The 22,087-nt window shown below is 44.3% G+C and overlaps 1 protein-coding gene across 1 annotated transcript in view; it reads right to left on the bottom strand.

Annotated features, from left to right (window-relative positions):
- Positions 1–2,377: 2,377 nt before the first annotated feature.
- Positions 2,378–22,087, bottom strand: part of phf24 (PHD finger protein 24) — a 37,291-nt gene continuing 17,581 nt past the window's right edge. The window contains exons 3-9 of the mRNA XM_063014404.1: positions 17,185–17,370; positions 10,876–10,954; positions 10,166–10,368; positions 8,513–8,679; positions 6,554–6,589; positions 4,237–4,329; positions 2,378–3,115 (exon numbers count right to left, since the gene is read on the bottom strand). Coding sequence (XP_062870474.1) covers positions 3,019–3,115; positions 4,237–4,329; positions 6,554–6,589; positions 8,513–8,679; positions 10,166–10,368; positions 10,876–10,954; positions 17,185–17,370 — 861 coding nt within the window. The 3' untranslated portion in view covers positions 2,378–3,018. The remainder of the gene's footprint in view (positions 3,116–4,236; positions 4,330–6,553; positions 6,590–8,512; positions 8,680–10,165; positions 10,369–10,875; positions 10,955–17,184; positions 17,371–22,087) is intronic.

Here is a 22,087-nt window from a genome sequence, read left to right as displayed (position 1 = left end):
ACGGGGCGCTGTTGGCTGGATATATTTTTGGTTGGTGGACTATTATCAGTCCAGCAGTGACAGTGAGGTGTTTACAAACTACAGCAGGTCCATCACCATGTCAGTGTCACTGCAGTGCTGAGAATGATCCACCACCTAAATAATACCTGCTCTGTGGTGGTCCTGTGGGGGTCCTGACCATTGAAGAACAGGGTGAAAGGGGGCTAACAAATCATGCAGAGAAACAGATGGACTACAGTCAGTAATTGTAGAACTACAAAGTGCTTCCATATGGTAAGTGGAGCTGATAAAATGGACAGTGAGTGTAGTTTTAATGTTATATGCTAAAGTTCCTCAGCTTAAATCCCTTCAGAAAGTCCCACAGTGGAACGAGAACCTGTGAGACGATGTGTGGACAGTGTTAGCAGTGTCGCAAAACTTAATTACCAGTAAAGACAGTAAAAACAGGCAGTGTTTGGAGTTAATACCATGCTTTTATTTCCACTACTGCTGCAAAATTTGCACTTGTACTTAAACCTGATTAGCGCTAAAGCACACCGTGCTGGACGCCTCATAAACAACATGGTAGGAGCCGCTGATGCACAGTGTAAACATGTCAGGTTCATACAGTGTTCGGTTCGGTTCGCCTCTAATGAGAGTCTAAAGTTCGAAGTTTACTTCATGATCGTGAGTCGACTGGAAAAACGATCATTAAAAACTTTCATTTAATTACATGCCAGATTATTAGTCTTTGATCCAGTTTTGTTTTACCCTGGAGGATTTCGGCTACACTTTCGGATATCAGGTCAACACTTGTGTAATGAATTTAACCCCTATGGTTATGATGGTTATTTTTTGTTTTTATAACAAAATGCATCAAGAACCAGTACATTTTAATACACTAGGTCATCTATAGGATTTAGAAATAAATACACACATATATTACACATTAATATGTATATATTATAAGACATATATGCATTTAGCTTTTCTTTTCGCCCTTGCTACCCACTACATGGATACGAACAGCTGACGTCAGACGTTAAATGTACACTGTATGGACAAGTATTGGGACACCCTTTGCTAACAGGTGTAATAAATCAATTACATAAAGGAAATTATATGCTTACAGCTTTGCAGCAACAGTTTAGGGAAGGCCCTTTCCTGTTCCAGCATGGAAAGACATGAAGAAAGCTCGGTTTATTGAAACTCCAGCATCTCTGACCTCAGCTCAACTCAACAGCTTTGGAATGAACTGGAACATCGCCTGAAGCTTTCAAACAAATGGCTGAATGGACTTTTGACTGAACGTCACAAATTCCCACAGTCATACTTGAAAGACTTGTGAGAAGCCTTCTTAGAAGAGTGCCTGTTGTTAAAGCTGTGAATCACATAGAGGTCAGTCTGTTTTAATACTGTTTGGGATATTTTGGGATGTCTAACAAGCTCATGGTGGTAGCTCAGGTGTCCAAATACTTTTGGCCATAGTGTATGTCATGGCAGGCTTGGGATTCTTTCTTTTTCTGTGACTAAATGACCACCCGGGTGCCTATACAGACAATAACAGGCTCTTCCAAGGGAGGGAGGGTCGGAATGATTCCTCATAACTGCTGCAGTTACGACCTCTGCTGGCTGATCGATGGTGCTGCACAGAGGCGGGGGATAATGGAGATCAGTGTTTGAGTCTCTGTGCGCTATACAGATCTCCATATGAACCCGCCTGTTGGTGAAAAGAAGCGGTCAGCTACTGCACATGTCAGGGGGGGCGGGTGTTAGTTACGAATCTCCTCAGTCAGGACTGGAGGTGAAATTGGGGATGAGGTAATTACAGTCAGGTAATCAGATATGACTAGATTGGGAGGGAAACTAAAAAAAGGAGATGATTGATATTTGATATTTTCTAGGCTAAAATTCAAGGGCTAAAGTTTAAAGTTTGAGAGCCTCAATATCTGCAGAGTCAAACTATCCCTATTTATACCGACTAGGCACAACATTATGACCACTGACAGGTGAAGTGAATAACACTGATTATCTCTTCATCACGGCACCTGTTAGTGGGGGGGTGTATATTAGGCAGCAAGTGAACATTTTATCCTTAAAGTTGATGTTAGAAGCAGGAAATCTGAGCGAGTTTGACGAGGACCAAATTGTGATGGCTAGACGACTGGGTCAGAGCATCTCCAAAACTGCAGCTCTTGTGGGGTGTTCCCGGTCTGCAGTGGTCAGTATCTATCAAAAGTGGTCCAAGGAAGGAAGAGGCGGCACGTAGGGAGCAAAGGCTGGCCCGTGTGGTCCGACCCAACAGACGAGCTACTGTAGCTCAAATTGCTGAAGAAGTTAATGCTGGTTCCGATAGAAAGGTGTCAGAATACACAGAGCATCACAGTTGCTGGGCTGTTTTGGCAGCAATACAATATTAAGAAACAGAAAGGTGGTCATAATGTTATGCCTCATTGGTGTATATAGGAACAAAGAAGTCACCAGCCTACAGTTATATGACATTCTAGAACATTCTGCACCTCGTCCCATTCATTCAGTCACAGAAAATGAACAGTTGCAGTAATCGGTGCAATATCAAGACCAGCATGAATACATTTATCTTACAGATGTAACTGTAATTGTTGTTACGATGGTTTTAAACACTGTGAACCCACGTTTCTGGATCACCTGACTAACACTGTAGGGTTAAATACTGCAGCTTTTCTATGTATACAGTTAATGGCAGTGTTCCTTCCGTAAGTAGCTACCTGTACTCCGACCAAAAACCTCCAACCTCCCTCTAACAGCAGAGTTACTTATCAGCAGGACAGATCTGACAAAATCCCTAAAGTATTTTTGCGCGTATTGAAGTAATATCAGTATTCAGATTGACAGGAGGTTATGCCCATGGCTTATACGGTCTCTGAGTCTTGTCTTGTATTTAGTCATTTGGTCCTTTTTAACGCCAGGATCGATGCCACACCTCCTCGATGCTGACTGTCTGGAGCCAGGGGGCACTACAGCGCCCTCCTACAGACCCCAGCCTGGGTCTCTGGGTGATTAAAGGGGCAGCTGGATGTGCATGGCAGCGCTGTTGGGTCGAGCAGCCAGGATGTAGATGGCGCTCTCCCTCAGGAACCCGTCCCACGTCACAGGCCTGAAAAATAATAATAAAAGGCATTAAATATAAACAACATGGTTTTATTGTATTTATTTAATTCATGTTCCAGTCCAAAGATTTAAGATAAGAACTGAGGACAGTCTGCAAGAATCACAAAAAAGGGCTGGAGAGATCCTGGAGGCACTATAGTACCAAAAGTATGTGGACACCCATTTCAGATATAGACTTCAGGTATTTCGACCACACCTACTGATAAAACATTTACATTTTCGGCATTTAGCAGACGCTTTAATCCAAAGCGACTTACAGTACTGTGACATTATACAGTCTAAGCTATTGAGGGTTAAGGGCCTTGCTCAAGGGTCCAACAGTGGCAACCTGGCAGTGGTGGGGCTTGAACCAGCGATCTATCGATTACTAGTCCAGTACCTTAACTACTAGGCTACAACTGCCCTTGGTTTGATTGCTTTAATTTCATCTGCTGCATTATCCTGGTCCGGGTCGCAGGGGGTCTGGTTCTACCAAAAGCACTACGGAATACAATAGACTGGACGCCAATCCTTTGCAGGGCTTCGGCCATCCACTACACACCATCATGCCTGGGTAGATACCCGGGAAGTCGATAGCAGCCGATAACTGTGGCGAGGACTATAAAGACATGGTTTGATGAGTTTGATGTGAACAAACTCTAGTGGTCTGCACATAACCCTATTAAACAGCTTTGGCATGAATTGGAATGCCATGTACGAGCTTTTTATGCTTTGTCCAACCAACATCATCGTCTGTTTTCACTGGTCTCTTAAACAGGGACATAAATTCCCACACTTCTAAGGAGGAGAGATTAAGATGGTCTGGGCATGTGCAGAGAAGGAATGAGAGTTCTATGAGGCGAAGGGTGCCAAGGAGGAGAGGAAGACTAAAGTGGAGGTTTATGGATGTGGTGATGGAGGATAGAGGAAGTTGTTCAGGACAGGAAGGAGAAGGGAGAAGATACTTGTTGAAATCCTCTTCTGAAAACTGGAGACTGTTAAAGCTACATGATGGGAACTATAGTTTTGGAATGGGACGTCCAACAGTACCATCATCAGGTGTCCACATACTTTTGGCCACAGAGTGTTCGCATAGTATACAGCAGTGACTTGTTTTAACACGCCTACCTGTTGTCATATTTCTCCATGGCCCTTTCTCGGCTCCGGTCACTGCTCGAGCTGGCCGGGCTGCTCTCTGATATTGGTCCCACGTGGCTGATACTGCAAGACAGAAAAACATGATGAAATCCTCCACACGTGCTCACAAACACGGACTGAGTGACTGAAAACAACTTGTAGACATGAGCATTGCAGCTCAAACACTTCAGAACATGGCTAGAATTTTACATGTATGACATAAGGGGCCAAAACTTCAAAGTATTTAGTAACATCACAAGGTGCTCAGTGGAATAGTGTAAAATCACGCTTGGGTAACATGGATCGTCAGATTTTGCCCAAACTTGTGTAGTCCATGCCAGCTGGAGTGGGTACACAGCAAAAAATAAGAGATTCTGAAATGTAAGTAAATTTTTTGAAGATGGCAGCAGACTTAGGCACACCCTCCGATGCTGTGGCAGTTATAACCTGCCTGGTGCAGGGGAAAATCGATTGGATACGGCACACATGTCGGAGGGAGCGTGTGGCTTTTATCCAAAGCAACTTACAGTTGTGATTGAATACAATCTGAGCAAATGAGGCTTATGGGACTTGCTCAAGGGCCCAGTAATGCCAAAACGTCAGGGGTGGGGTCTGAACCGGCAACCTTCTGAATATTAGTCCAGTAGGATTACGCTAATCTCTGCGTAACTCTCCCCACCACTCAGAACATAAAGGACAATACCGTTGGACTGTGATGCAGTCTACCCTTTTGCAGTTACCCTTTTGCAGTCTATAAACTGTGAAGTTTGGTAGAGTAGAAATAACTGCTTTTTCGATTGTTTTTCGCCCCTAAGTTCCATAGACATTTGTAAGGAAGTGACCAATTTAGGTGTCTCTGGTTTGTTATCAATGGTACCTGGACTAGGACTGGAAAATACTGGCTTCCACAAACAGCCTGTTAAGACGTCACGCTTTGCTCTTCATCCCTGAGTTGATTTTAACGAGCTGCGATTAGGACGCGGTATTAAGCTCAGCGTGTAGATGTTAAAACCACAAACCGTTTTCAACCTGCGGCGCCCATTTAGACTGACGAGGATCAAACTAAGAGCCTCTCGTTTGATCCCGATAATAGCAGGACTCGGTCAGTCGGAGATTATGAAACCTCAGACACGGACAGAGACAAGAACTGGAACGATTGCTGGGAGTCCTGAAGAGATGACGATGCTGATCATCATAATGAGGGTCAGATGATGATGCTGTGCCACCTGAGCATCCCTCTGTGATATTGTATTGATTGAAATTTAGATCTTTATGCAAAGAATCTTGCTTATTAGAACATAAAGGACACTACCATTAGACTGTCATGCAGTGGACCTTTACTCTTAAGCAGTCTATAAACTGTGAAGTGTGGTGGAGGAGGGATTTTCACCCCTTAGTTCCCTTAGATGCTTGTTTATTGCTTGTACCTCGATCAGCCATAACATTAAAACCACCTCCTTGTTTCTACACTCACTGTCCATTTTATCAGCTCAACTTACCATATAGAAGCACTTTGTAGTTCTACAATTACTAACTGTAGTCCATCTGTTTCCTTTCATGCTGTTCTTCAATGGTCAGGACCCCCAGAGGACCACCACAGAGCAGGAATTATTTAGGTGGTGGATCATTCTCAGCACTGCAGTGACACTGACATGGTGGTGGTGTGTTAGTGTGTGTTGTGCTGGTATGAGTGGATCAGACACAGCAGCGCTGCTGGAGTTTTTAAACACCTCACTGTCACTGCTGGACTGAGAATAGTCCACCAACCAAATATATCCAGCCAACAGCTCCCGGTAAGCAGCGTCCTGTGCCCACTGATGAAGGTCTAGAAGATGACCGACTCAAACAGCAGCAATAGATGAGCGATCGTCTCTGACTTTACATCTACAAGGTGGACCAACTAGGTAGGAGTGTCTAATAGAGTGGACAGTGAGTGGACACGGTGTTTAAAAACTCCAGCAGCGCTGCTGTGTCTGATCCACTCATACCAGCACAACACACACTAACACACCACCACCATGTCAGTGTCACTGCAGTGCTGAGAATGATCCACCACCTAAATAATACCTGCTCTGTGGTGGTCCTGTGGGGGTCCTGACCATTGAAGAACAGCATGAAAGGGGGCTAACAAAGCATGCAGAGAAACAGATGGACTACAGTCAGTAATTGTAGAACTACAAAGTGCTTCTATATGGTAAGTGGAGCTGATAAAATGGACAGCGAGTGTAGAAACAAGGAGGTGGTTTTAATGTTATTGAATGATGCTTTGAATATAGATTGAGGGGGGCTCATGCTGACTGTGACTTACCCTGCATTCATTATAGGCGAACACAATCCCACAAGTCTGGAGGTATGAAGAAGCAACAATGAGGATGGACAGAAGAATGACAGCATGAAAGACAAAGACAGATGCTAAACAGACAGATGTTAAAGCTTTCTAATCATCATCTAAGATCCTAATTAGCATTTACAAGCTATTAGCTCATGCAGTAACGTTACATGCACATTTATAACCCAGAGAAAAGCAGATTAGGCAAATCAGAGACAGGCTAGACATGCACAGTGCAGTACAAGAGCGGGTAAATCACGAGACTGGGCGCACAAGTGACAGTAGGTGGCTACTGTGGCACAAACTTAAATTTCCTCCTTCTGCTTTTTCTCTTCTTGTACATTTTGGAATTGTTTGTAAATATTTCTCAACATCACTTGTTGGAAAACCGCCTCAGTTAAACGCTGATGTGGAAACACTGCCATCTAGTGGCGGGATGCGGTCACTTTGCAGGTCACAAAATCGGCATGCATTGTAGGAAATGTAGTTTATGTACGATTTTAGTGTATTTTAAGACAATCATACATCTTTTAAGCTCTCACGGGCCTCATAAAATGACGTGGTGGTCCAATTGCGCGATTGCGTCATGCTTCCTCTCCACCAATGCCGATCCCTGCTCTGATCGAGGAGAACGAAGCTAACCCACGCCCCCTCTGACACGTGGGCAATGATTGATTTATTACACCTGTTATTACACCAATTATTGTGGCTGAAAGGGGTGTCCTAATACTTTTGTCCATATATTCACAGGATTCTACTTTTCAGAGCTCACATTTCCAGGGTTCTATATTTATATGGACGTATTTCCTGTATTTCCAGTTGATAGAAAGCACTGGAATCACATATATTTTCTGCTCAGCTGTGCTAATAGCATTATTATATGTTATTAACGCTCACAGGCTGCTTGACATGACAGGATAGTTGAGGAGCGCTTTATTAACGTCAGGACGTATCTACTACAACCCATCTCCTATAATTAATCATAATTTTCCATTTTTTTTACCGCTATATAGAAATCTTTATTCATAGCTTTCCTTGAAACTGAGCTACCAACGCCCAAGTCTATAGAATAATTTAATTTCTAGATCTTCATTTTACAAGGAGACCCTTGAACCCTTGCCACTGTCGCCCTCGGCTTGCTCAACAGGGGTTTTTGGTGTGTTGGTCCTGGATTCTGTAAAGTTGTAAAAAAGCACTATATAAATAAATTTGACTTGACTTAACAATTCTTTTTTTTATGCATTTTCTCCCCATTTTCCTCCCGATTTAGCGCACTCGATTTGTCTTCCGCTGCTGAGGGATACCCGATTGCATCCGAGGGGAGCACGCCGCTGTACACGCCTCTTCCGACAGGTGTACATCCCTCCTCTTCTCGCCCATGCACTCTGCACAGGCGTCTCTTCCACCAATCAGGGTCCTTACACAGCGTATGAAGATCCCACCCACACATAGCCTGGTCATCCCGCCCTAGCAGATACGCTCGCCAATTGTGCCCGTCAGATGGCGCCCAGCCGACCGGTGGCAACGCCGAGCCGAACCGAGGAGTTCAGAATCTCGGTTCTGGTGTGCTAGCGGAATATCTTGCGCCACCTGGGCTCCCTTTTTCATTTCTGTCTGTAGCAGGTTGAATTTTAAATTTAACAGCCCACATATCTGTTGTTCATTTTTAGCTCAATTTTGATTCTGGTAAGGCTTTAGTGGGTCCAGTTCTACTGGGAAACACTGGACACAAGTAAGCTGGACAGAGCGCCAAACCATTACAAGCTTTCTATCACCAGGCATAGCCATAGCCCAGCTGGTCAAAGCCATAGGTGAGATTCGAACCTAGTGTTGTTTTTTTATTAAATCTATCATTCCAGGGTTCTAAAGAATTGTTGAGGTGCTGATTATGGAGGAACAGCTGAAGAACGGTTAATACACTTTGGATTCTTGACCCACCTGACACTGCAGGACTGCGGCTCTTTGCTGTGCTTGTGGAACCAGGAGGTCTGCGCTCGCCGACTCTCTCCAGCTGTGATGGCACCATCTTTGTCCTGGTCCAGACTCTGGAAGAGGGCACGCGCCCGGTCTCGCTCTTTAGCAGTTAGCAGGCGCACCAGCGAGTTCTGAGGACGGGTTCATAAATCATACAATGTCTCAAACAATGGACTATGCTCCCCTTTATCCTAACACAGTGCACGATGCAAATAATTGAGGGTTTAGGGGCCTAACAGTGGCAACCTGACAATGAAAGGGACCTTTTGGTCACAACCTTGACCACTAATGCCAAGTTCACACTACACGACTGGATCTCTTGTAATTGGGAGTCTTTCAAGTCGGAGTGTATTTCACGCTACACGACTGATCGGTGAAAGGGGGTCACACACTACACCATCTATCACCAACTGGAATCGCAGGCGAGCTTCTCTGGTCTCCCAAACTACGTTCTCTCACAAAAACAAACACGAGAAGTGACGAGGGGTTTAATGATACCACGTCCAAAAATGCACGTCAACAAGTAGCGAGCGATCAAAGTTTGTGCGCTGATGTGCAGCATAATATCAAGGAGGAAAAATAGGAACAGCATGGATTGTTCTATAGTGAGTTGGAGGTTAATAAATATTTTTTTTGCAATGCAGCGTGGGTATTATGGTTTGGCGAGAACAATAAGGTCAGAAATACTGTAAAACTTGAGTTTGTGTCAATGTATTGATATAAACTGTATTACGCCCCTGTCCCACCTTTTTACACTCCTCCCCTGCGTTTCCCCTCACACTGTATCTTGCGTTCTGATTGGTTGTTCGACATAGCACTCATTGCCAGTCGGGCACCTCAGGTCCAGATGTTTGACAAGCTAGATATCTTTCTTCAGCGAGCTGCTTGGATCGAGTTGTTGAGTAATTCACACACAGCGATTGAGAGCCGAGTTTCGATCGCCGAGCGAACGCCGAGTCGCTCCCGAGCGGGCAAATCTAGCGCTGACCAGTCGGAGAGCGAAAATCAGGGCAAAAATCATGTAGGACCTTAGAAATCAATCAGTGCACTGTAGCACTTGATGTTTCTATGTCATGCAGGGGCACAGTCATGCTGGAACAGGACACGGCCTTCCCTAAACTGATGCTGCAAGGTTGGTAGAATATAATTGTCTATGTATAATTGATTTATTACATATACATTTATATAACATATACATTTGTGGCAGTTAGCTCATAATTATGCCAATTAGACCTTGCTTAGGGGCATAACAGTGGCAACTTGGCGGTGGTGGGGCTAAAACCGGCAACCTTCTGATTATAAGTTTAGTGACTTACCCTCTGAGCTACCACATAGCTAAAACACTAAAACACATTAAGTTAGTGATTAGAAGGGGTGTCCTGATACTTTTGTCCATATAGTGAATACCGTGGACATGGTGTTATTGATTGCAGGACTCCACACACTCATCCTTTCACTCACATTCTCACTTTCCTAGAGGTAATGCAGAGCAATATAGATCCAGGTCCCCGTCACACCCAGATCCCTGGGTCCCCTGTTGCTGTGCAGCACCCACACTGATCATTTTCCGATGTATTATTAGTTTAGGGTCTAACCAATCCACTGTACCATCCTCACCTCAGTCCGAAACTTCTGCAACACCGACAGAGTCTCATGATACAGGAAATCCGACCACTCAATCTGTCCCTTTTTCTCCGGGTCGAGAGCAGCGAACTGAGCCAGCACTTCCTCTTCCTGCTCGTCCGTCAAGTCCTTCTCAAACAGCTGTTTGGACACAAAATGCCGGTACTGCAGCAGCTCGTCCGACACCAGGCACGATTCTGTAACGACCGAGCAAAAGCCAGAACCTCAGTGACTATCAGTGCAGCCACAGAGCTAATTAATACCCAGAAATTATAAATGGACTCGTTTCTTTAATAATAATCTACCCCAGTGTGCAGTAAAGCACGCTAGCCCACCAGTACTGACATCTCCAGCTCCGCTAACAGCCAGTAGGACGCCTACACGGACAGTAATTGAGAAGGCTCAAGGGATTCCTTATAACTGCTGTAATTACGACCTCTGCTGGCTAATCGATGGTGCTGCACAGAGACGGGGGATAATGGAGATCAGTGTGTGACTCTCTCCATCACAGATCTCCATAAAAAGAAACGGTCAGCTAATGCACACGTCAGAGGGGTGTGTGTAGTTACGCAGCCCCTCGGTCAGGACTAGAGGTCTGCAGCAGTAGAGGTGAAATACGATCGGGTAATTGGGGATCAGGAAATTTGGTGGAAAATGCTGAGGGCAGGAGGGTTATTGACATTATTCTGGGTGTTCGGTGATACCTGGGATGATCTTGCACTGTTTGAAGGTCTCCATCAGGCTGTACATCTCTTCTTCAGTCAGGAGCAGGTTCACATTGTCCTGAGGAGGAAAGTAATGACATGTTTTGAGCTGTACTCAAACTGTAATTGTCTGTCTGACATTTAAATTCACTACTTTGTGTAAGACTTAAAAACCTCTTTTCATATAAGTTTGCTTAAACTAGCGACTCAAAACGTCACAATCAAACTTAAATAAAAACCTAATGGCATGTTCACATAGGATTTACTGTACACCACTATGAAAAGATCTAGCTTAATGGATGGGATGTTTGCTTAAGTATATAGATTTTTACAAATTACATAGATAGATAGACAGACAGACAGACAGACAGACAGACAGACAGACAGACAGAAAGACAGACAAACATGCAGACAAGAATGAACGTACATATAGATACAGACAGACAGAAAGACAGATAGACAGACAAACAGATAGATAGAGAGATAGGCTTGCAATAAAACATATGCATGATAGACATATGCACTTGACAGATAGACAGACAGGCAGGTACAATGACAGACAGATAGATAGACAGACAGACAGATAGAGAGAAATAGACAGACTGACAGACACAGAGAAAGACGATAAAAACTAAGATTGACAGACAGAAAGACAGACAGACAGACATGCAGACTATATTGGACGTACAGATAGTGACAGACAAACAGACAGACATACAAAAAACTTGATAGACAGGTAGCTAGACAGACAGACAAAGACAGGCATGCAGACAGACAGACAGACAGACAGACAGATAGCTAGATAGACAGACAGACAAACAGAGAGACAGACCAGCAGGCAGGCAGATAGACAGACAGACAGACAGACTGACAGACAGACAGACAGAAAGATGGACAGACATGCAGACAGACTATATTAGACATACAGATAGATACAGACAGACAAACAGACAGACAGACACACAGACAGACATACAAAAAATTTGATAGACAGACAGACAGACAGACAGACAGACAGACAGACAGACAGATATGTAGGTAGATGGACAGAAGAACAAAAAACTGATAGACACAGATACTTTTATGATCCTGAGGTGAAATTTAGGAAACATAACTTATCTTGCTGATTATCTCACCAAGTCACGATAATATCTGAGTGTGAGAGGTGCGATTCTTCAGCACAGCCCTAAAGACCCTTTCAGGCTAATTACCAGCTCCCGAGGTTAAATCAAGCATTGTGAAACACACAATACCTGCATTCTAATCCCACACTGGGAGCTGCTCATCCAGTTCATAGTTACTGGAACATAATTCATCACTGAGAATAGGTGCTGTGTGTATTTATAATGTTACTGTGGTGTTTAACAGTTTAAATCTTCTGAACATCGGGCCTCTGTAAATTAATGGGTTGTCAAAAATAAATAGCAAGCTTAGTAAGTCGATTTACTAACAGAATAAAATACGATTAAGTCTTTTAAATAAACGAAACAAAGACATTTTGCTCTGTGTGTTTAGAAAATGAATTATTCATGTGATGGTGGAACAGTGTGTCTACCTGATGATGCAAAATACAGAGAAGTGTTAATGAAAGCAGACCTCATCAACCATAATTGAGGTTTTTGTACCTGTTAGTCTTACTGAAAAAAGCCTTGTCTCTGTACCTTTCAGTCCTGATCAGAAAGTCATGATCTCTACACATCAGTTCTATTGAAGAAGACATGCTCTCCAAGCCTGTGAGCCCTAGATGAGGCATCTATGCCTGTCAGACTCAGTACAGAGGTTTAGTCCACCACACTTTTAGATCTGTTTGCATAAAACTTAATGAGCTCGAATCTTAGCTCTGCTGCCAGCAGGCTGGGCGGCTACACAGACAATGATTGGCTCGTCAGGTGGGTTTGATGCCGGAGGAGATAACTCATAACAGATAGATAGATAGATAGATAGATAGATAGATAGATAGATAGATAGATAGATAGATAGATAGATAGATAGATAGATAGATAAACACACAGACAGACACAGACAGACAGACAGACAGACAGACAGACAGACAGACAGACAGATAGACAGACAGATAGTAAGACAGACAGATAGATAAACAGACAGACAGAGAGACAGATAAACGGATAAGACATGAAAAGAAGCAGTTGGCTACAGCACGTGTCGGAGGGGGCGTGTGTCAGTCACGGCTCTTCTCAGTCAAAAGTAGAGATTTAATAGGGTAATTAAATCATGTTTATTACATCATAACAAGACAAACATTATAAACAGGGTTTAGAAAAATAACGATCCTTCCTTCCGTTAGAAGCACGAGCTCCTTTTATGAATCCATTGTTAATCCCCGCGCCTCTTCTCCAGAGAGGTGGTGAATACGAGATGAAGAGAGGTTAATAATCACGCTGTCTAATTGAACTCTTAAAACAACCTGATGGGACGTGAGGTGGAGAGGAGGAAGCTCTCTGAGATCAAATGTATTCTCTTCCTTTGATAATAAAAGCCGCTCATCCTTAGCCAGACCCTTCTTCTTTTACTGGAGACATGCTGTCTCAGAGCAGCCTTTTAAAGCCTGTTAGCACCCGGGGCCACTGACATCCACCTTTTGTCATCTGTAGCATGTAGGAATATAAGAGGGTGTTACGTAAGGACCAGTGGGATCTACAGAAGCTTCCAGAAGACACATTTTTTGGAATATACAGTACACTATATGGCCAAAAGTATTTGGACACATGACCATGAGCTTAATGGACGTCCCATTTTAAAAAAAAGTCGTATTAACACACAGTGACCCTTACATGATCCTTTCCGCTATAACAACAGCCGCTCTTCTGAGAAGGTTTCTCACAACACAAATAAAATATTACATTATATACACCGATCAGCCATTAAAACCACCTCCTTGTTTCTACACTCACTGTCCATTTTATCAGCTCCACTTACCATATAGAAGCACTTTGTTGTTCTACAATTACTGACTGTAGTCCGTCTGTTTCTCTACATGCTTTGTTAGCCCCCTTTCATGCTGTTCTTCAATGGTCAGGACCCCCACAGGACCAGCACAGAGAAGGTATTATTTATGTGGTGGATCATTCTCAGCACTGCAGTAACACTGACATGGTGGTGGTGTGTTAGTGTGTGTTGTGCTGGTATGAGTGGATCAGACACAGCAGCGCTGCTGGAGTTTTTAAACACCTCACTGTCACTGCTGGACTGAGAATCGTCCACCAACCAAATATATCCAGCCAACAGCGCCCTGTGGGCAGCGTCCTGTGACCACTGATGAAGGTCTAGAAGGTGACCGACTCAAACAGCAGCAATAGATGAGCGATCGTCTCTGACTTTACATCTACAAGGTGAACCAGCTAGGTAGGAGTGTCTAATAGAGTGGACAGTGAGTGGACACGATATTTAAAAACTCCAGCAGCGCTGCTGTGTCTGATCCACTCGTACCAGCACAACACACACTAACACAACAGAAACAGATGGACTACAGTCAGTAATTGTAGAACTACAAAGTGCTTCTATATGGTAAGTGGAGCTGATAAAATGGACAGTGAGTGTAGAAACAAGGAGGTGGTTTTAATGTTATGGCTGTTCGGTGTATGTAACATTTTGTCCTCTGTAAGTGTTGGAGCTCTCTGTAGATTTTTATAGCTGATGCGTCTCACACTTGGTTCCTCTCAGGATTGATTTCACAGCTTTAGTGCAGCCTTCTCACTTCATGCACACTGTTGCTGAAAATGGTGTGTGTGTGTGTGTGTGTGTGTGTGTGTACCTACAGTTAGAAACTGTTCAAAAGTTCTACCAAAGCCTGATGATCAGTGGACCAACACCAGACGATTTGCTCCGTGTTATTCCACGTGGTCTCATACATTAGTCGTGCTTCTCCATCAATCAAGATGGACCGACTGACTGATGATTAGTGACAGGAACATGAAGCAGGGATGGAACTCACTGAAAACAGTCACTAAAAATCACTTCAAGCGAAGTTTGAAGTCAAATTGATTAGACGGTGGTTGATTGCATCTCTGGCAACGCGTTTCTGTCACGGAAGATGTAACTCAGCATCAGTCAAGTTCTTTTTAACACATAGCAAACAATTTAGACTTTACATCTACAAGGTGGACCAACCAGGTAGGAGTGTCTAATAGAGTGGACAGTGAGTGGACACGGTGTTTAAAAACTCCAGCAGCGCTGCTGTGTCTGATCCACTCATACCAGCACAACACACACTAACACACCACCACCATGTCAGTGTCACTGCAGTGCTGAGAATCATCCACCACCTAAATAATACCTGCTCTGTGGTGGTCCTGTGGGGGTCCTGATCATTGAAGAACAGCATGAAAGCAGGTTAAAAAGCATGCAGAGAAACAAATGGACTACAGTCAGTAATTGTAGAACTACAAAGTGCTTCTATACGGTAAGTGGAGCTGATAAAATGGACAGTGAGTGTAGAAACAAGGAGGTGGTTTTAATGTTATGGCTGATCAGTGTATAGTGTATGTAGGCAACACAACAGGCTATTTCTTATTTCTCACCCCCCAAAAAAAACTCCTCACACTTCACACCCCGGCCAAATTGCTTTAATCCTCAGTGGGCTGCAAGACTGAGATAAGCCACGTTTGAATGTGAAGGATGCTGGCACCATCTGACAGCCTTCAGCACAAATTCAGCTCCACAATCCCCCAGCAGCCACGATCACTCCAGAGTCCGTGTCCTCATACTCGACGAAATAATCAACACACGCTCGAGAGCCTCGACGCAAACAAAACAAAAGCCGCGCGGAAACGATGTGTGGAATGAACAATACGGTACGGAGGGACCTGTGGAACCTGTGAGCAAAATGGAATCGACTGTGAGCCTGTTTGTGACTACTGTACAGTGATTTTGCATTTATTTATGATCCACAGTAACCGATTTATCCTGATTTGTTAAGGTTATTAGGTCCAAAGTATATTCTAGAAAAACACTCTTAATAATGCGGCAATCTATCGCGGGGCACTTCACACTCCCTCACTCACTCACAGCAACACTTCGGTCCTTGGCGTGAGTAACTGGAATAACAGAGGAAACCCACACATGGTGATGGGGGTCAAACCTTGGCACGCTAACTGCTACACCATTGGCATCCTTCAAGATTACACCCATCACGTCAAATTTCAAAAATGTGCAGAATGTGGACTGACGGCTCTGAATCGGTCCTAAATGTAAGTGAAAGAGTGGGTGAGAGGGTGAATGTGAGATTAAGTGATGCCCTGTGATGGATTGACTCCCACCACCACCCTGATCATACGTCAGTCAAATGAATGTGTTCGTTAAATAAATAAATCATTTATTTATCCTTTGTAAAGGTTTAGAATTGTGTTTTTACTGTTTGTTTATTTATTTAGAGTGGGTAGCACTGTCGCCTCACAGCAAGAAGGTCCTGGGTTCGATCCCCAGGCTGGGCGGTCCGGGTCCTTTCTGTGCGGAGTTTGCATGTTCTTCCTGTGTCTAAAAACATGCAGTCAGCATGTTAACTGGAGACACTGAATTGCCCTATACGTGAATGGGTGTGTGTGTGTGTGTGTGTGTGTGTGCCCTGCGATGGACTGGCGCCCCCGTCCAGGGTGTTACTGTGTGCCTTGCGCCCATTGAAAAGCCGGGATAGGCTCCAGCACCCTCTTCGCGACCCTGATTGGATAAGCGGTTAAGAAAGTGAGTGAGTATTTATTGCTATTGGTGGCACGGTGACAGAGTGGGTAGCACAGTCGCCTTGCTCACATCAAAAAAGTCCTTGGTACGATTCCCTGTCTGGGCAGCTTGGGTCTTTTCTGTGTGGAGTTTGTCTGGGGTGTTTCCTGCCTTTCGCAAGGGATACAAACCCAAACCCTTCTTGCTGTGAGGCGACAGTGACATGTAGTGTGAAAAATGGGCGAGGGTGAGGATCTGAGCGAGTTTGACGAGGGCCAAATTGTGATGGCTAGACGACTGGGTCAGAGCATCTCCAAAACTGCAGCCCTTGTGGGGTGTTCCCGGTCTGCAGTGGTCAGTATCTATCAGGAACAGTGGTAAACCGGCAACAGGGTCATGGGCGGCCAAGGCTCATTGATGCACGTGTGGTCCGATCCAACAGACGAGCTACTGTAGCTCAAACTGCTGAAGAAGTTCATGCTGGTTCTGATAGAAAGGTGTCAGAATACACAGAGCATCACAGTTTGTTGTGTATGCAGCTGCAAAAGGGGGACCAACACAATATCAAGAAATAGAAAGGTGGTCATAATGTTATGCCAGATCAGTGTATGTGAATAGTGTGGTAAAGACTCTTACACAGTAGTAGCAGCTCCAGCCGGTGGTGGTGTGAGCCGTCTCCCTCATCTCCTGCACCGTGTCTTCACGGAGGTATCCGATTTCTCTCAGACAGCCGTCATGAAACACCCGCGTGCACGTCCGACACGGAAACAGATCGTCCGCCGTCCACACCTCACACACGTCACACATCTCGTCGTTCACCGGCTGATCAGGAAACGCAGAGAAAAAGAGCAGGAAATGATACACAAGACACTAGAATCAGTCAGGGTGCTTGTTAGCTTATTCGATTTCATTTATTCCATGAACCCGAACCATTTTATAGATATTTACATATAAATGAGAAAATAAAGAAGCAGCTCTGAAAATACACGGGACAAATTTACAATCATAGCTCGAGAACAGACACATCATCGACCCAAAGTTAATGGTGCAAGGGATTCTAGAGACTCGAGCCCTAAACAGCAGAAGCTCAGATTCGAACCTAGGTCCCAAGAGCTGTGGTGCAGTTGAGCACCCACTCTACATGTGTCAACTGTAGTGTGGGTGCTGCATAGCACTATTCTCCATGGATCCTGGGTTTGGTCCTTATTTTATTGTTACACTACTGTATATGGACAAAAGCATTGGGACAGCCCTATCAATTATGCCCCATCTAGCGGGCATAATTGGCAGTGCCTGCAGCAGGGTGGGGTCTTCAAACGCTGTGTAAGGACCCTGATTGGCTCAGACACAGCAGCGCTGAATCGTCCACCAACCAAACATATCCAGCCAACAGCGCCCCGTGGGCAGCGTCCTGTGACCACTGATGAAGGTCTAGAAGATTAGCGACTCAAACAGCAGCAATAGATGAGCGATCGTCTCTGACTTTACATCTACAAGGTGGACCAACTAGGTAGGAGTGTCTAATAGAGTGGACAGTGAGTGGACACTCTGTGTCTGATCCACTCATACCAGCACAACACACACTAACACACCACCACCATGTCAGTGTCACTGCAGTGCTGAGAATGATCCACCACCTAAATAATACCTGCTCTGTGGTGGTCCTGTGGGGGTCCTGACCATTGAAGTATAAAAAAAGCATGCAGAGAAACAGATGGACTACAGTCAGTAATTGTAGAACTACAAAGTGCAGCAGGGAAATCACACAGAACTGAAGACTGGTTATCACAATGTGACAGGATGCCTGGACTACACCTTTGAAAGGGTGGAAATCAATAGTAAGATATCACCCACTCATTTACACTCACTCTGTCACATTTAGTAATGTAATCCACCTGCTGGTATGTTCTAAGAACTGTCAGGAAACTGACACCAAGTGTTATGCAGAATATTGATTCAGTTTCAGTAGCTGCTTCATCCTGTTCAGGATTATGTTACATCAGTAGGATTGAACCAAAGTCACTGGAGCTGCCAGGAACCAACACTACCGCTGTTCTAAGAAAACGCATATGGCCTGGCTGATCAACAACAAGCCTCTGTTATTCTCCTACCCCACCTCCCCACAGTCATAAAATAATTTCAGTCATTTTTATTTCATTTATTTGCTCACGATGCCAGGGCTACCCGACCTCGTTGCTGGCAGGCTAATCAGCATAGCAATTAGCCTCCCACAAAACAGGATTAGAGAGGAACGCTTCTCACTGTAATCCCAGTACTGACATTATTGGATCTGCGTTATGGTTCTAATATAAAGAGGGATTTATGATGCCCACTGATTTAATCCTCTCTCTATCGTCGATAAACAACATCCAGAAGTGCCAATCAGTCTCCTGCGGGTCCCCTCAGCCCGGCACAGCGGAATCTCCGGGGCTGACGGTGACAGGGATCCATCTGAAATGATCCGAGCTTTTAGAAATGATCGGGTTTGTGGGCACGTAATGCCACCTCACCTTGTGCTTCCTGCCACTGTACATCCTGTTTGTGCTCCAGAATGTCGGCTTCACCTTTAAAAAGGTGAGAAAATCCACCTGCCTACGCAAATGGTGACGCAACCATAACATTAAAACCACCTCCTTGTTTCTACACTCACTGTCCATTTTATCAGCTCCACTTACCATATAGAAGCACTTTGTAGTTCTACAATTACTGACTGTAGTCCATCTGTTTCTCTATATACTTTTTTAACCTGCTTTCACCCTGTTCCTCAATGGTCAGGACCCACACAGGAGCACCACAGAGCAGGTATTATTTAGGTGGTGGATCATTCTCAGCACTGCAGTGACACTGAAATGGTGGTGGTGTGTTAGTGTGTGTTGTGCTGTTATGAGTGGATCAGACACAGCAGCGCTGCTGGAGTTTTTAAATACCTATAATAATATTGCTGCTGTTTGAGTCGGTCATCTTCTAGACCTTCATCAGTGGTCACAGGGCGCTGCCCACGGAGCGCTTTTGGCTGGATATTTTTGGTTGGTGGACTATTCTCAGTCCAGCAGTGACAGTGACTCCAGCAGCACTGCTGTGTCTGATCCTCTCATACCAGCACAACACACACTAACACACCACCACCATGTCAGTGTCACTGCAGTGCTGAGAATGATCCACCACCTAAATAATACCTGCTCTGTGGTGGTCATGTGGGGGTCCTGACCATTGAAGAACAGCATGAAAGGGGCATGAAGTTTGAGCTACAGTAGCTCGTCTGTTAGATCGGACCACACGAGCATCAGTGAGCCTTGGCTACCCATGACCCTGAGGTCAGTCTCTCCACACACTCTACTTATCCAACAGCGAACACCCAATTTAAAAAACAATGTTATTTTTTCATGTTTTCAGAGGTAATTACTTTGTTCTTGCTTTGCACCAATTTTATATTTCCATTATTTTACCAAACAGAATGAGTGCACCATGTTTTTATCACCTCGTCCACTTCCAGCTCTCCAACGATGCCTGAGAGTCCGAAGCTTTATCACAGGCTCTATAAAAAAACCCTCACAGCAAACAAGAGAAAAGTGAGAGGTGCCTCTCCGCCTCTCAGCGCTCCCCTGTGCTAAATTTCCTCTGAGAGAGCGACCGCTTAAACAAAGCATCACTGTGGAGGGTTCTCATCAGACACCATGGAACTGGCAACCCCTCTGCTGTCAGCCTCAATTATCTGAATTCATCAGCACAAATCTACATGCTAAGAGAATCCGTCCCCTCTTCCACCTCCCTGGGTTTTTTGCCTAATTCTGGACCCCTGGATACAACCCTCCCACCCGGTTGTGCCAGCTTTATTAAATACCCAACTTGTCTCTGGGTTCTTTCATCTCCTGCTTGCTTGTTTGTTTGTTTTATTAGGATTTTAACGTCATGTTTTACACTTTGGTTACATTCATGATAGGAACGGTAGTTACTCGTTACACAAGGTTCATCAGGTCATATCGAACACAGTCATGGACAATGAGGCAGAGGTGGGTCTTGAACCGGCAACCTTCTGATTACTAGTCCAGTATCTTAACCACTAGGCTTCAGCTGCTTTATGGCTGAAGGTCAGGATCGAGGACCTGCCTGGCTTCTCTCACCATCTTTTGCATGTGTTCTGTCTTGTTTCTTTTTTCCAGAGCTTGGGTTGCCACTCATTGATGGACTGAGTAGCTGGTACTAGTGGCAACCCGGTTCTGCTGTATTTCTTCTACCTTTTCTGTCTTGCTTCATAATCAAAGGTGGTTTTAGTTATTATACCCCCGTGGTATGATCGCTTTGGGGTGCAGCTTTTGATTTGGTTCTTGTTTGTTTATATATATTTTTACTTTTTGCCATTAATTATTATTTAAGTGGTTCTTTAGCAACAGTATTGTTCTACCCTGTTTATGTATCTTTGTAGCATCATAGGTGTGGGGCTACATCTAGCGCCTGTATGTTGGGACATTCAATCAAGTCAAATTTATTTATATAGAGCTTTTTACAATGTACATTCAAAGCAACTTTACAGAATCCAGGACCAACAGACCAAAAGCCCCTGTTGAGCAAGCCGAGGGCGACAGTGGCAAGGAAAACTCCCTTAAAATTACAGGAAGAAACCTTGAGAGGAACCAGACTCAGCAGGGACCCATCCTCTTTGCCCAGTTACAATATAATAAATAACATGCTTTACCACCAGTTTGGGGAGGGTCTTTTTCTGTTCCAGAGTAATTGTGCCCCTGTTTACAAAGCAAAGCCCATAAGACATTGCTTGATGAGCATAAGGTGGCACAATTCAATATATAGGCATGCACAAAATAATTACTTGTTTGAGTCTCTTACCCAATATTCCGGTTCCTCGAGCAGCACAGGGCAAAGTTGTACTGGGGGTAGGTTGTGGCTCGCTATGGAGGCACACACCCGCCAAGTGCAGGCATTTTGACAAGCAAAGCTCTTCCTCTACAACCTTGTGCAAACTTATATCATCTTGTACAAAGTGCCATCTATTTAACATGCGAGGCACACTACTTTAAGGGGGGGTGCAGTGAGGATAAAATGCTTCGGATCACGGGGACCAAACCAACTCCCATCATTGCTTTAAATACAGCTTTTGGTCCAGGGTTTTACATCATCTTAACCCCCTGAACCTAAATTATCTGCTTGAAATAATGAGAATGTTAACAAAGATGATGTCCAAGTGGTTAACAGCTTTTTCTTACTTGGATCAATTAACCACAGTAATGGATTCAGCAGTCAGGAAATACGATGCAGGCTGGCACTTGGCAGAACAAGAATAAAGGAACTGGAAAAGATCCTTTAAGTTTAATGGTTTGCTTCTCCAATTAAAGATCAGAACTGCCTAGACTACAGACCAGTCTTCTCTGGGGTTCATTAGAGATGTACAAGCTGGACATGAAAAATATCGATGCCTTTGATCTTTGGTACCATGCACGACAAAGAAGCCGAAACCAAACCCCTCACTTGAAGCCTAGCGTGTATTTTGGGCACATCATGAGAAGAACCAGATTATTGGAAAATA

This window comes from Trichomycterus rosablanca, chromosome 18, assembly GCF_030014385.1.
Source record: "Trichomycterus rosablanca isolate fTriRos1 chromosome 18, fTriRos1.hap1, whole genome shotgun sequence".
NCBI lineage: Eukaryota > Metazoa > Chordata > Actinopteri > Siluriformes > Trichomycteridae > Trichomycterus > Trichomycterus rosablanca.
The sequence above is the reverse complement of the archived record's forward strand: the minus strand, read 5'-3'. Positions and strand labels throughout refer to the sequence as shown.